Genomic DNA, 13,170 nt, shown 5'->3' on the forward strand with positions numbered 1-13,170 from the left:
AGAATTAAAATAATTAAAACTACAATCACAAAGCGGCATCAAAATGACAGGCAATTTTTGACCTTCATAACTCTAAACAAATGACAAACAAGACCTAATAATTGCATGAAAAAAAAATCATTTCAAGCCAAAAGCTTGGTATCAATAAATACCATTAATAAACCAAGATATTGGTAAGCTCTGCAAATGTGACTCGTTTCACAGTTGCACTTCGAGCAAGATTATTATTTAAACACATAAAACAGTCAGAGCACAAAGTTGAGTTCAAGTTTCACGGGTAATAAAAGTCCATGCTACTAAAAGTATTGTTACAATTGCTTTCTTCAATTCGAACTGGAGCAAGTTTGAGATCAAAAAATTTAATTGGATAAAAGAATCAACTCAATAAAAAAACTTACATTCTACAAATACCCTGTTCAATATTTACCTCCTATTGCAAGATCCATTTTTTCTTTGTACAGCTTTAGCAGCTGTGGTGCTACGTCTTCATATCGGATAATAAACCTCTGAAGGAACACCTTTTCTGAAGTGTCAAACAATCCAGACAAGGTAAGCTTCTTAATTAAACCCTTTGATAACAAATCTTGAGCAAACAAACCCCTTGGAACAATCCGCTTCTTCAAGCTCCGACCTAGAACATTTGGTTGATCGGCAATGAGCAAAGACTGAAAACCCATTTTGTTCACAAGAAAATCCATTATTGCCATAATCTTCTCCTCTGATGCTTCCATACAGTATGGATTCTTGCAAAAAGCATCCCAACTTTCTTGTTCGGACCAACCCCACTTATTGTAAACATCAAACTTTCTCTCTAGGGTAGATTTACTCATTTTTCTGAACATAATGACAGCACCAATAAATTTCATTAGCATAGGATCGAACCCCATTTCCTTGACTTCCTTCACAATCTCCTTAAACCGATCAGGGATCATGACAAATGATCTAGGGTGGTGAAGAAACATTGCTCTGATATTTGATTCAGGCACTCCATTGTCCAGCAGAGTATTGATATTAGGTAACATATACGCATCAAAATTACATGAGACAAGGTATGGATAGCGTTTCAGAGCTTTAACAGCCTTGTCATCAGATTGGAGCAGATTGCTAAGATAATTGAAACAAGGGATAATCTGATTCTCTAAGCTACGACATAAAATTCTGGGGTTGCAAGATAAGAGTTTGATAAGGTCAGGGCTTGAAACACCTTTAGATCGGAAAAACTCCAGTTTGGGCAAAATGTTATTCTCAACATTACAATACAGCACAGGCGGCCGAACCTTGACGATTTGTTGGATTTGGGTTTTCGAAAACCCATGTTTCTCCAAAAATGCGATGACAGAATCAGGTTTATCTGGGGTTTTAAAAAGGAGATACTTGGAAGCTGCCAAGGCAGATTTTTGGGAGAACCCAAATTTGTCTATAAGGTAAGAGAACGCGAAAGATTGAGATGGGTCTGAACAAGTGTTTGAGATGCATCTAACTCTGAGAAATAAGTGTGAGTTTGACGAGGAATTGTTCATAACAATGTATGAAAGCCTATGAAAAAAGCTACTGGTTTTCCTGGAAAGATTTAACATTTTAGAAAAGAAACAAATTAAGCTACTCAGAGAGAGAACAAACTCACCCTAAAAGCTTTCAACTTTGAACCCAGACAGGGACACGAGGCCGCTCTTGAAACTTAAAGGCTAAAGCTTCCAACTTTTCACTTCCCAAACACCATGTCTCACTGCTTCATGCGTCTATTTCACAGTACCCTCATTTAATTTATTTTATAAATTTAAAACACTTAAAGTGAAGTTTTTGAAAACTTTTTCCAAGTTTTAAGCCTCTTATCATTTAGTAAAATTTCATTAAATTATATCACTGGATTTTTAATTTTTTTATCAATTTTTAAACATAAAATAATAAAATCAATAATAATTTACTTGTTATGTTAACATATTTTGTGATATATTCAAATTTGGTATTTTTACCTAATAATTAATGAAATTGAAATTATAGTGACAAAATTTGTCATTTACATTAATAAAGTATATTTTTTGTTCAAAAATAAATTAATTGAAAATACAATAATAACATTTAATAAAATTAAAATATACCGATAAAATTCGAAATTGAGTCATATTATAGTGACGAATTTCACCTTAGTCCCTTTCTATTTTGTTTTCCATTTGAAGAAGGGAAACCTTTCTTCTGCTTCATGCTCCATAGTACTTAGAGAAAGTATGATTCTGAATTGACAAGAGAATACATATTAATATGATGGATCCTAGTATTAAAAATGCCCAAGAGTTTGGCAACACGAAAACATGGATGGAATATTGTCTTTCCATATGTTTTAATTTACAGCAGTAGCACCATTTCTTCATGTGATCATGTCAAAACATTGTAAGGTGTTCTTTGCCACAGCAGCATTCTTGGAGCTTCAAAACTACTTTGTATCAATACAATCTAATGAACCAAGACGTTGCTAAGCTCTGCAAATAAGACTTATTTCACAGTTGCACTTTGAGCAAGATTACTATTCTTCAATCAAGCACAAGGCATGCCAAGGACTTTCAATAACACCGAATCATAATAAGAATTACAGCACAACAAGCCTAGAGTTTCTTTTGTTGTTTGAATAGGTGCATTACATGGTTCGGGTTGCAATACGTTTCTAATACCATACTTTAGCAAGTGCTTCTGCAAAAATGGCCAACATTAATAGCACCAACAAACTGTCTTATGGACTCGTATTGTTATAGTTGCATTCTTTAATTCAAACAGGGGCAGGTTTGAGATCAAGAATTCAATTGGATAAACTTGATCAAAAAATTTACATTCTACAAATAACTTGTTCTATATTTGCCTCCTGTGGCAAGATCCACCTTTTTTTTGTACAGATTTAACAGCTCTGGTGCTATGTCTTCATATTGGTTAACAAAGCTCTGAATGAATACCTTTTCTGAAGTGTCAAACAATCCAGACAATGTAAACTTCTTCATTATACCTTTTGATAACAACTCTTGAGCATACAGTCCCCTTGGAACAATCCGCTTCTCCAAGCTCCGACATAGAACACTTGGTTGATTGGCAATGACCAATGGCTTAAAACCCATTCTGTTCACAAGAAATTCCATCGTTGCCATAATTCTTTCCTCTGAAAAATCCATACAATGTGGAGTCTTTCGAATAGCTTCCCAAATCTCTTGTTCAGACCAACCCCATTTCTTGTAAACATCAAATTTTCTCTCCAGGATAGTTTTGCTCATTTTTCTAAACATAATGACAGCACGAAGAAATTTCATCTTCAAAGGTTCAAACCCCATTTCCTTCACTTCTTTCACAATCTCTATAAACCGATCAGGGATCATGACAAAGGATCTAGGATGGTAAAGAAACATTGCTCTGATATTTGATTCAGGCACTCCATTATCCAGCAGAATATTGATATTAGGTAACATATAAGCATCAAAATTACATGTGACAAGACGTGGATAGCGTTTTATAGCTTTAACAGCCTTGTCATCAGATTGGAGCAGATTGCTAAGGCGATTGAAACAAGGGACAATCTGATTCTCTAAGCTACGAGATAAAATAGTGGGGTTGTTAAACACGAATTTGATAAGGTCAGGGCTTGAAACACCTTTAGATCGGAAAAACTCGAGTTTGGGCAAAAGGTTATTCTCAACCTTAGAATACAGAAGGTTCGGCCGTAACCTGATGATTTGTTGTATTTGGGTTTTTGAAAACCCATGGTTCTCCAAAAATGCAATGACACAATCAGGTTTATCTGGGGTTTTAAAACGGAGATACTTGGAAGCTGCCAGAGAAGATTGCTGGGAGAAACCAAATTTGTCTATAAGGTAAGAGTATGCAAAAGATTGAGATGGGTCTGAACAGGTGGTTGAGATGCATCTAACTCTGAGAAATAAGGGTGACTTGTTCATAACAATGTATGAAGAAAGCCTATGAAACACCATTTAGGAAATGAAATAAACAAGCTACTCCGAGAGAGAACAAACTCACCCCAAAAGCTTTCAACTTTGAAATCTGAAGGCAGACAGGACAGGAGGCTGCCAAAGCTTCAAGCTTTTCAATTCCCAATATCATGTCACTCTGCGGCTATTCGGTTTGAAGGTTAGTGCTGCTCACAGCCCGTGTTAATTTAATCTCATTGGTGTCTTAGACATCTAAATATATATATATATATATATATATATATATATATATATATATATATAGATATATATAATTTATTTACTTAATTATTTTATCTTTAAATTAGTTTTTCACTATTTTATTTTTATTTTATTTCATGTTAATCTTCACTTATCAATTTTTTAATAATTTTGATAAATTTCTAAATTATTTAAAAAAAATTAAAATTTTTTAATTTTTATCATAGTCAATCAATTACTTTTTTTTTGAATTAAATAGAGCTTATAACTAATCGTTAATTAATTGTTATTAAGTAAAAATACTTGGCATTTTATACTTACATGATGCTGATGTGAAGTAAAAAATTTTATGTGATTATGCTATAATGTCATATCAACATATCATATTATCATCTATTTTAATAAATCAATATGTTATATCAACATCACGTGGCACAAAATAACAAATAAAATTTTAACTATCAATAGTTAGTTAACTATTAGCAATAAGAATTTATTTAGCTTAAAATAACAGTATCAAGACTTAATTCAATGTAATAAAAAATAGAGATTTTATTTAAATATTTTTTAAATAATTTATAAATTTTTTTAAGTATAATACATTTTTTTTACTATTATATTACCCTTTTTGATATGCTTATTTCTCATGTATAGATCCTTGCTTCTACTTTATTTCACAATTTTTTGGGATTAAGATAAAATTTGTATGAGTCAATATTGAACTTTGTCATCATCGTACTTCAATTTTATTGAATTATGTTATTACACTTTTGTTTTATTGATTTTTGACCCTAAAATAACAAACTAAAAAAATTTTACTTTAATATTATCAAAATATTTCTTGAAATATTCAAATTTCCTTACTTTTTATCTAAAAATTTAAAAAATAAAATAAATTTAGAGTGACAAAATTTTCCATTTACATTAATATTTTGATTTCATTACTTTTTATCCAAAATTAAGTAATTGAAAGTAAAATGACACCATTTAATAAAGTTGAAATATATTTAAAAAAAAAACTCAATATTAAGTCATATTAAATTAACAAATTTCACTTTAGTACCTCTTCTTTTTTTAATTTGAAGAAGGGAACCTTTCTTCTACTTCATACTTCATAGTACTTAATTAATAATTAAAAGGAGATGAAAAATTGCAATATTGTTATGATTAATATAAACAATGGAGCTAACCATTTAAAAAGTCATAAGTTTTGCTCATATTTTTGTGAACAATGAGTTATTATCATAACAAGGAGAAAGGATAATTTTACATTGAATATGATTGATCCTAGCACTACAAAAGGGCCATGAGTTTGGCAACAGGAAAACCTGGATTGGATTATTGTCTTTCCATTTGTTTTAATTTACAACAGCAGCACCATTTCTTCATGTGATCATGTCAAAACCTTGCAAGGTTTTCTTTGCCACGGCATCATTCTTGGAGCTGCTAAACTACTTGGAATCAATACAACCTAATGAACCAAGAGATTTGTCATTCGCCGCAGCAGCATTCTTGGAGCTGCTTAACTACCTGCTATCAATACAATCTAATGAACCAAGAGATTTGTAAGCTCTGCAAATGAGACTCATTTCACAGTTGCACTTTGAGCAAGATAACTATTCTTCAATCAAGCACATAAAACAGTTAGAGCGAGATAACAAGAGTCAATGCTAGTTAAAAGTATCGGTAATAGTTGCATTCTTCAATTAAAACAGGAGCAAGTTTGAGATCAAACAATTCAATTAGATAAAAGAATCAGCTACATCAAAAAACCTACCTGTTCAATATTTGCCTCCTATGGCAAGCTTCACTTTTTCTTTGTACAGCTTTAGTAGCTGAGGTGCAATGTCTTCATATCGGTTAATAAGCCTCTCAAAGAATGTCTTCTCTGAAATGTCAAACAATCCAGACAATGTAAACTTCTTCATTAAACCTTTTGACAACAACTCTCGAGCATACAATCCCCTTGGAACAATCCGTTTCTCTAAGCTCCGACATATAACACTTGGTTGATTGGCAATGTGCAAAGGCTTAAAACCCATTCTGTTCACAAGAAAATCCATTCTAGCCATAATTGTTTCCTCCGAAAAATCCACACATTGTGGATTCTTTCGAATCGCTTCCCAAATCTCTTGTTCAGACCAACCCCACTTCTTGTAAACATCAAATTTCCTCTCCAGTGTAGGTTTGCTCATTTTTCTAAACATAATTACAGCACGGAGAAATTTCATCAGCAAAGGATCGAACCCCATTTCCTTCACTTCCTTCACAATCTCCTTAAACCGATCTGGGATCATGACAAAGTATCTAGGATGGTGAAAAAACATTGTTCTGATATATGATTCAGGCACTCCATTATCCAACAGAATATTGATATTAGGTAACATATAAGCATCAAAATTACATGTGACAAGACGCGGATAGCGTTTTATAGCTTTAACAGCCTTGTCATCAGATTGGAGCAGACTGCTAAGGTGATTGAAACAAGGGATAACCTGATTCTCTAAGCTACGAGTTAAAATAGTGGGGTTGCCAAATAAGAATTTGATAAGGTCAGGGCTTGAAACACCTCTAGATCGGAAAAACTCTAGTTTGGGCAAAAGGGTTTTCTCAACATTAGAAGACAGCAGGTTCGGCCGTGACCTGATCATTTGTTGGATTTGGGTTCTTGAAAACCCATGTTTCTCCAAAAATGCAATGACAGAATCAGGTTGATCTGGGGTTTTAAAACGGAGATACTTGGAAGCTGCCAAAGCAGATTGTTGGGAGAACCCAAATTTGTCTATAAGGTAAGAGTATGCAAAAGATTGAGATAGGTCGGAACAAGTGTTTGAGATGCATCTAACTTTGAGAAATAGGAGTGAGTTTGAGGAGTTGTTCACAACAATGTATGAAAGCCTATGTAAGATGCTATTGTTTTTCCTAGAAAGATTAAACATTTTGGAAATGAAACAAATTAAGCTACTCAAAGAGAGAACAAACTAACTCACCCTAAAAGCTTTCAACTTTGGACCCCGAATGCAGACCAGGACCGCAGGCTGCTCTTGAAACTCAAAGGCCATAGCTTCAAACTTTTCAATTCCCAAATCTCGGGTCACTGTGCATCTACTCTAAACCCCTTTTTATCTCGCAGGGTTGCGTTATACGGCGTAATTACCGCTATTAATTTATGTAAATTTTTCCCAAGATTTAAGCCTCTTATCATTTAGCAAAAAAGAAAAAAAAATTCTATTTTTCAAGTCTATTACACTTCTGGAGATGCCTATATCCAATGTCTAGATTCTTATTTGTACTTTACTTCATATTTGTTTACATTAAGGTCAAGTTTACCATTGTATTATGTAATCTCATAGAATTTTGTCATTATATTTTTAATTTTGTTGATTTTTAAACCTAAAATCATGAAATTGATGAAAATTTACCATTTACACTAAGCAGATTTTTTGGTAAAATATTTTAATTTCGTTATCTTTATCCAAAAATTTACAGATTTGAACATCCAATGACAAAATTTGTCATTTTACTTTAACAAAGTATTATGTAAAAACCACTTCTTGTTCAAAAAATGAAGTGATTGAATGTTCAGTGACAAACATTCAATAAGTATACGAACTAAATTCAACATTGAGTCATAGCACCTTAATCCCTGCATTGTTTTTTCCCCATTTGAAAAAGGGGAAACCTTTCTTCTAATAGTATTTAATTAATAATCAAAGGGATTAAAAAGGGAAAATGCAATATTTGTTATGATAAATATAAAAATGTGGAGCTAATCATTTAAAAGAACATAAGTTTTGCTCACATTTTTGTGAATAATGAGTTATCATCATAAAGAGGAGAAAGAATAATTCTAAATTGATAAGAATAGACACTAATATGATTGATCCTAGTATTGAAAAAGCCCAAGAGCTTGTTTTAAATTATAACAGCAGCACCATTTCTTCATATGATCCATGTCAAACCCTTGCAAGGCTGCTTTGTGACGGTAGCATTCTTGGCGCTGCTAAACAACTTGGTAGGAGGTGGAAGGGAGGATGATTTCAACTGCCAAAATTGCAAGGATCATACAAAAACTGCAGATAAGAGGCCATAGCAAGGAATGATATAAACTCAGCATAAATCACTCATGAATTTGGAGACAGCATTGGTAGTATAATATAATCAAGAGACTCACAAGGGAAGATAAGGAGCAGTATTAGGCAAAGAGTCATATAGCTGAATTCAAGACTCACTAATGACAGAAAATGGATACTGCTCAAAATTTCGGATTTTTTGCACGTTCATGAATTCAAGAATTCAACAAGGATCAAAGGACAACTTCTACGATTTCTGTATTTTGCCCTTGCCTCCTAGTGCAAGGTTAAATTTTTCTTCATACAGCTTCAACAGTTCAGGAGCCTTTTCTCCATAGGCATACACAAACCTGTTCAGGAACAACTCCTTTGAAGACTCAAAAAATTTTGGCAACCGAATTTTCTCCTCAAGTAAACCTTTAGACAACAAATCTTGAGCAAACAAACCCCTCGGAACAAGCCTCTTCTCTAAGCTCATTGCCAGTATACGAGGGTATTTCGCAAGGGATGATACCTCGAAACCCATTTTGCTCATAAGAAAATCCATCACAGCCATAATTTTATCCTCAGAAATTGTCATTATCAAGGGATATCTTCTAAAAGCTTCTAAAACTTCTTCCTCAGACCAACCACACTTCTTAAAAGTATCAAACTTCTTCTCCAAAGTGGACTTGCTCAATGACCCCAATGCATAGACAGCTACAAGATAAATAACCCTCTCAGGATTGAAACCCATTCCCTTTAATTTCTCAGCATTCTCCTTGACCTTGACTGGAGCTCGGAAGAATGCTTTAGGAAGCCAATGAAGTAATTTAACAATGTTATATTCAGGGACTCCAGTATCTCTCAGAACATTGATATTAGGCAAAATATAGGCATTAAAATCATAGGAGAAAATTCGAGGATAGAGCTTTATAGCATTGATGACATTCTCATCAGACAGAAGCATATTTCTAAGCAAGTTAAAAGAAGGGATAATTTGTTTCTCCAAGCTAATAGCCAAAATAGTCGGATATTTAGATACGAATGTGGCAAGGTCAGAACGTGAAGCACCTTTGGAGTAAAAAAATTCCACTTTGGGCAATAGGATTTTCTCAACATCATATAAAAGCAACGCTGGCCGCCTCTTGGAGATGGTTGCGATTTGCGTTTTTGAGAAACCATGCTTCTTGAAAAAGGCCAGGACAGAGTCGGGCTTATCTGGGGTTTCAAAGTTGACAAATTTAGAGGCATGCAAAGCAGATTCCGGAGACAACCCACAAGTGTTAATAAGGTAAGAAACTGTAAAAGATTGCTGCTGATTTGAAGTGGTGGAGAATAATCTGAGAGATAAAATCGATGGGTTCTTTCGAAGAGTGCAGAAAAGTTTCATAGTTTGAGGGGCTGTGATCTTGTCCCTCCCATGGAGAAGAGTTTTGCTGATAGAACAAAACATGGGAATTGAAATTAAGGCAATGAGAGAACAGAATCACCTGAGACAAATCCGTTCTGCGACTGCCAAGGAGCGAAGTTTTGAATTCCAGCAGAGAAACTCACAAGTCAAACAAGTTTGGCAAACCTACGTTAACCCACTTGGACTGAACGGTTTTTCTTCGGGGTAAAACATAACGGCGGTGCTTTGATCCTTTGTTTGGGTTTGTATTCTAGCCATATGGGTGTAAGTTATAGGCTTGATGGGGCGCATGTGAACCATTTAATGTAAACAAAGACCAGTAGCAGCGCTGACTTTCTTTTGGTAATAATAATTTGTAAAGCATTTTTAGCCAATACCAAAGACTGAAGGATTGCAATCCTCTTGTAGTACTTACTTAGCTTTCGAAGTGACAAAAGTTGATGGATAACAATAAATTATACTGATATACCGTTGTGACAGAGCAATGAGCCAAACTTCATTCGAAGAATTACACAGTAATCAATCATCCCTGGGAAGAATCTTTTGCTTTAAATTGTCCCAAAATCCCAAAATTTTTAGATAAATTTTAAAGCATAATAAGGTTTCTTCTCACACCAGTTATTGTTGGAGGCTAGCCGCTGCTAAACCACTTGGAAGGTGGAGTGGAATGATTCAATTTCCATTTTGTAGGATATCATGCCAACACTTTAAAGCATGCACCTTTGGCAAAGCATGTAGGTTTGTTTTCCCTCTGGTGGCATCCTATTGCCAATCATTGCACTGGCAAAGCATGTACGTTTTATTCCCTCTGGTGGCAACCTACTGCCAACCATTGCACTTCCTCATCACAGATGCAAAGAAAGCAAGTTCAAGGAGTTCATCAGGTTGGCTACACAGATTGGCATAGTAAAAACTCCAAGTTTATGTTTAAAATGACAGAAAATAATGGAATTTGGGTTTCACAACCCCTCCTATTTAGCTTTCATATTACTATCTCCTAACCCACAGTCCCTGCACAACCGAAAGGAAGAAACAAAAAACTGTAGAACAGCAAATGAACCAGAAAAACACAATATTATCATGTATAGGTTTCTTGTGATTACAAGCTTTTCTTGGAGCTTCTTAACCAGTTGGGGCTGGAGGATAATGGTACGGTTTCTGAATAGCAAAATATTAAACCAATCCTTAAATATGCTCCTTGCTAACACATGGCAGGAGAAGGTGCAACCACAGGAGTACAGATATCAGGACAAACAATAATTATAACTTGAGAAATTTTTCCCGCATCTGCATTTGGAGACAAAGATAACACATAATAGCATAGCAAATTATCAGAGCACATGGTCGACTTCAAGCTTCACTAAAGGCAGAAAAGTTAAAAGCAAAAAATTTCTATGAGCTGCAATTCTAACCTAAACCAAACACATTTCAGATTAAAGAATCAAACTCAATCAAAGTAACATGAGGAAAATCTGAATGTAAACGATCTATAAATGCTGCAGCTTCTATCAACCAATTTTCCAGTTTTTTGAATGATTGAGCTTCTCTTGATATAGCTTTAACAGCTCAGAGGCTTCTGCTTTAAAGCGGTTCACAAATTTCTCAACAAATAAGTCATCCGAAGTCTCCAACAAAGCTTGCAAGTTAACATGCCTTATAAGACCTTTGGACAACAGATCTTGAGCATACAGACCCCTTGGAACAATCTTTTTATCCAAGCTCATCATCAATATACGGGGACGTTTGGCAATAAGCAAAGATTGAAAACCCATTTTGTTCACAAGGAAATCCATTACCGCCATAAATTTATCCTCAGACACTCTAACAAACGTGGGATACCTTCGAAAAGCCTCGAAAGCCTCTTTCTCAGACCAACCAAACTTCTTAAAAACTTCAAACTTCTTCTTCCAAGTTGATTTGCTCATTGAACTCATTGCAAAGAGTGCTACCATAAACATTGGCCTGGAAGGGATGAACCCCATATCCTTTGCTCCATCTACCATATCCTTAAACTGAATTGGACCTCTCATTAATGTTGAAGGCAATGAATGAAGTGTTGTAACAATATTACATTCAGGCACTCCATTATCCAGCAGAAGATTGATATTGGGTAACAAAACAGCATTAAGATCATAAGACAGTAGGCGTGGATAGCGTTTTACAGCATCAATAATCTTCTCTTCAGACAGGAAATTACTAAGGCAATTAAAAGAAGGGATTATTTGTTTCTCTAAACTTGACCCCAAAATAGTTGGGTTATCAGATAAGATTTTGACGAGGTCAGGGCTTGAAATACCTTTGGAGCGAAAAAACTCAAGTTTAGGTAAAAGGGTTGTCTCGACATCAGATACAAGAACTACTGGCCGTCTCTTGATTAAGCGGGTGATTTGGGGCTCTGAGAAACCGTGGTTCTTGAAGAAGGCGATGACAGTATCAGCTCTATCCGAGGTTTTAAACTGAACATACTTGGCGGCAGTTAAAGCAGATTCCGAGGACAACCCACATTTCTTTTTAAGGTACGAAACTGTAAATGACTGTTTCTTTGAAGAGCTTGAAATGCATCTGAAAGTGAGAGATGCAGATACTCCTAAAAGTGACGATGAAAGGGACGATGGGTTGTTTTTGGAAACGCATAAAACTTTGTGACTTTGAGAGGCTGCAACAGCGAGTCTCCCATGGAGAATTCTTTTGCAGAGAAAGTAAAACATGGGGATTAGAACTAAGTTAACTAGAGAAGGAATTTACCTGTTTCTGGAGATTAAAAATTTGTTCTTTGAAAATGGGCAGATTCTGAATTCAAAGAAGAAACCTCCACCCGTAAGGCAGCAACCTTGAAAGACAGGTCCTTTTTGGAGTCGACTGTTTAGAGACCCAGGCTTCTGAAGCTGTTGAGGACAAAATTGAGATAATATATTGTTTTTTCTTTTTAACAAAACCTTAACCTTTCCCGTTCTTCTATCTAAGATTTTCTATGCTTAATGCATATGAAAATTTTCTCGTGAAGAAGTATGATAAGCCATGAGCTTCTTCATTATATAAATTTTAATCGTATTAACTTTCTTTACATTGAACTTTGCCCGGCGTGATATCTTTAGTACTATATGCCGACACATGTTTGTTTTGGGGCCATCAAAGACCGATCTGCATAGCCACTACTGCCTACGCCACTATCCGTGTATGAATTCTAACTCGTCGGGGGTTTGAAATCCTCATATTTCTTATCCAATTTGCCAAGGTGGGACTCTTAATTAGTTTGTTTGACATATTTAACATGGAGCAACATTTTTAATATTGATATTAAATATATCAATTCAGAGAGAAAACTTGAATAAAATCATAGGAGTGTGTTATAGGTAAGTGATGAAAATTCAAAGTATAATAAGGTTTCCTCTTACACCAGTCATTGTTGGAGGTTAGTAGCTGCTAAACCACTTGGGAGGTAAACTAAAATGATTCAATTTCCATACCGTAGGATATATGTAGAATCTTTAAAACATGCTGCCTTCTGAGCCTTGCATGGTAGGCTACTAGGCAAAGTATG

At 34.8% G+C, this 13,170-nt stretch overlaps 5 protein-coding genes across 7 annotated transcripts; all 5 read right to left on the bottom strand.

Annotated features, from left to right (window-relative positions):
* Positions 1-195: 195 nt before the first annotated feature.
* Positions 196-1,764, bottom strand: LOC18603466 (uncharacterized). The gene has a single exon (XM_018119710.2). It carries the CDS (start codon positions 1,575-1,577, stop codon positions 417-419), a length of 1,161 nt encoding a protein of 386 aa, XP_017975199.1. The 5' UTR covers positions 1,578-1,764; the 3' UTR covers positions 196-416.
* A 743-nt stretch (positions 1,765-2,507) lies between these two features.
* LOC108661513 (transcription termination factor MTERF15, mitochondrial-like) lies at positions 2,508-4,150 on the bottom strand. The gene has a single exon (XM_088805220.1). The coding sequence runs from the start codon at positions 3,963-3,965 to the stop codon at positions 2,826-2,828; it is 1,140 nt and encodes a 379-aa protein (XP_088661346.1). The 5' UTR covers positions 3,966-4,150; the 3' UTR covers positions 2,508-2,825.
* Positions 4,151-5,321: 1,171 nt separating this feature from the next.
* Positions 5,322-7,285, bottom strand: LOC18603468 (uncharacterized). 2 transcript variants are annotated; one of them, XM_007035471.3, is made up of 2 exons: positions 5,941-7,285; positions 5,322-5,709 (listed from the first exon to the last, which is right to left on the bottom strand). In XM_007035471.3, exon 1 carries the CDS (start codon positions 7,100-7,102, stop codon positions 5,945-5,947), a length of 1,158 nt encoding a protein of 385 aa, XP_007035533.3. In that variant the 5' UTR covers positions 7,103-7,285; the 3' UTR covers positions 5,322-5,709; positions 5,941-5,944. The 2 variants fall into 2 exon arrangements, with proteins under 2 accessions (XP_007035533.3, XP_088661262.1); XM_088805136.1 differs by having other exon boundaries at positions 5,322-5,689; positions 5,937-7,283.
* Positions 7,286-7,903: 618 nt separating this feature from the next.
* On the bottom strand, positions 7,904-9,908 carry LOC18603469 (uncharacterized). 2 transcript variants are annotated; one of them, XM_007035473.3, is made up of 2 exons: positions 8,338-9,908; positions 7,904-8,207 (listed from the first exon to the last, which is right to left on the bottom strand). In XM_007035473.3, the coding sequence occupies exon 1, from the start codon at positions 9,669-9,671 to the stop codon at positions 8,484-8,486; it is 1,188 nt and encodes a 395-aa protein (XP_007035535.3). In that variant the 5' UTR covers positions 9,672-9,908; the 3' UTR covers positions 7,904-8,207; positions 8,338-8,483. The 2 variants fall into 2 exon arrangements, with proteins under 2 accessions (XP_007035535.3, XP_007035536.3); XM_007035474.3 differs by having other exon boundaries at positions 7,904-8,236.
* A 965-nt stretch (positions 9,909-10,873) lies between these two features.
* Positions 10,874-12,837, bottom strand: LOC148763397 (uncharacterized). Its single transcript, XM_007035475.3, is given in 1 exon segment — positions 10,874-12,837. A coding segment is annotated over 1 exon segment (1,221 nt). The 5' UTR covers positions 12,338-12,837; the 3' UTR covers positions 10,874-11,116.
* Positions 12,838-13,170: the final 333 nt, after the last annotated feature.

The sequence above is a fragment of the Theobroma cacao genome, chromosome 4, assembly GCF_053813885.1.
Source record: "Theobroma cacao isolate CCN51 chromosome 4, ASM5381388v1, whole genome shotgun sequence".
Classification (NCBI taxonomy): domain Eukaryota; kingdom Viridiplantae; phylum Streptophyta; class Magnoliopsida; order Malvales; family Malvaceae; genus Theobroma; species Theobroma cacao.

What these genes read in the sequence shown, in the direction of transcription:
- LOC18603468 (XM_007035471.3), bottom strand. Translation starts at nt 7,102, where the DNA reads ATGTTTAATCTTTCTAGGAAAAACAATAGCATCTTACATAGGCTTTCA.
- LOC108661513 (XM_088805220.1), bottom strand. Translation starts at nt 3,965, where the DNA reads ATGGTGTTTCATAGGCTTTCTTCATACATTGTTATGAACAAGTCACCC.
- LOC18603466 (XM_018119710.2), bottom strand. Translation starts at nt 1,577, where the DNA reads ATGTTAAATCTTTCCAGGAAAACCAGTAGCTTTTTTCATAGGCTTTCA.
- LOC18603469 (XM_007035473.3), bottom strand. Translation starts at nt 9,671, where the DNA reads ATGTTTTGTTCTATCAGCAAAACTCTTCTCCATGGGAGGGACAAGATC.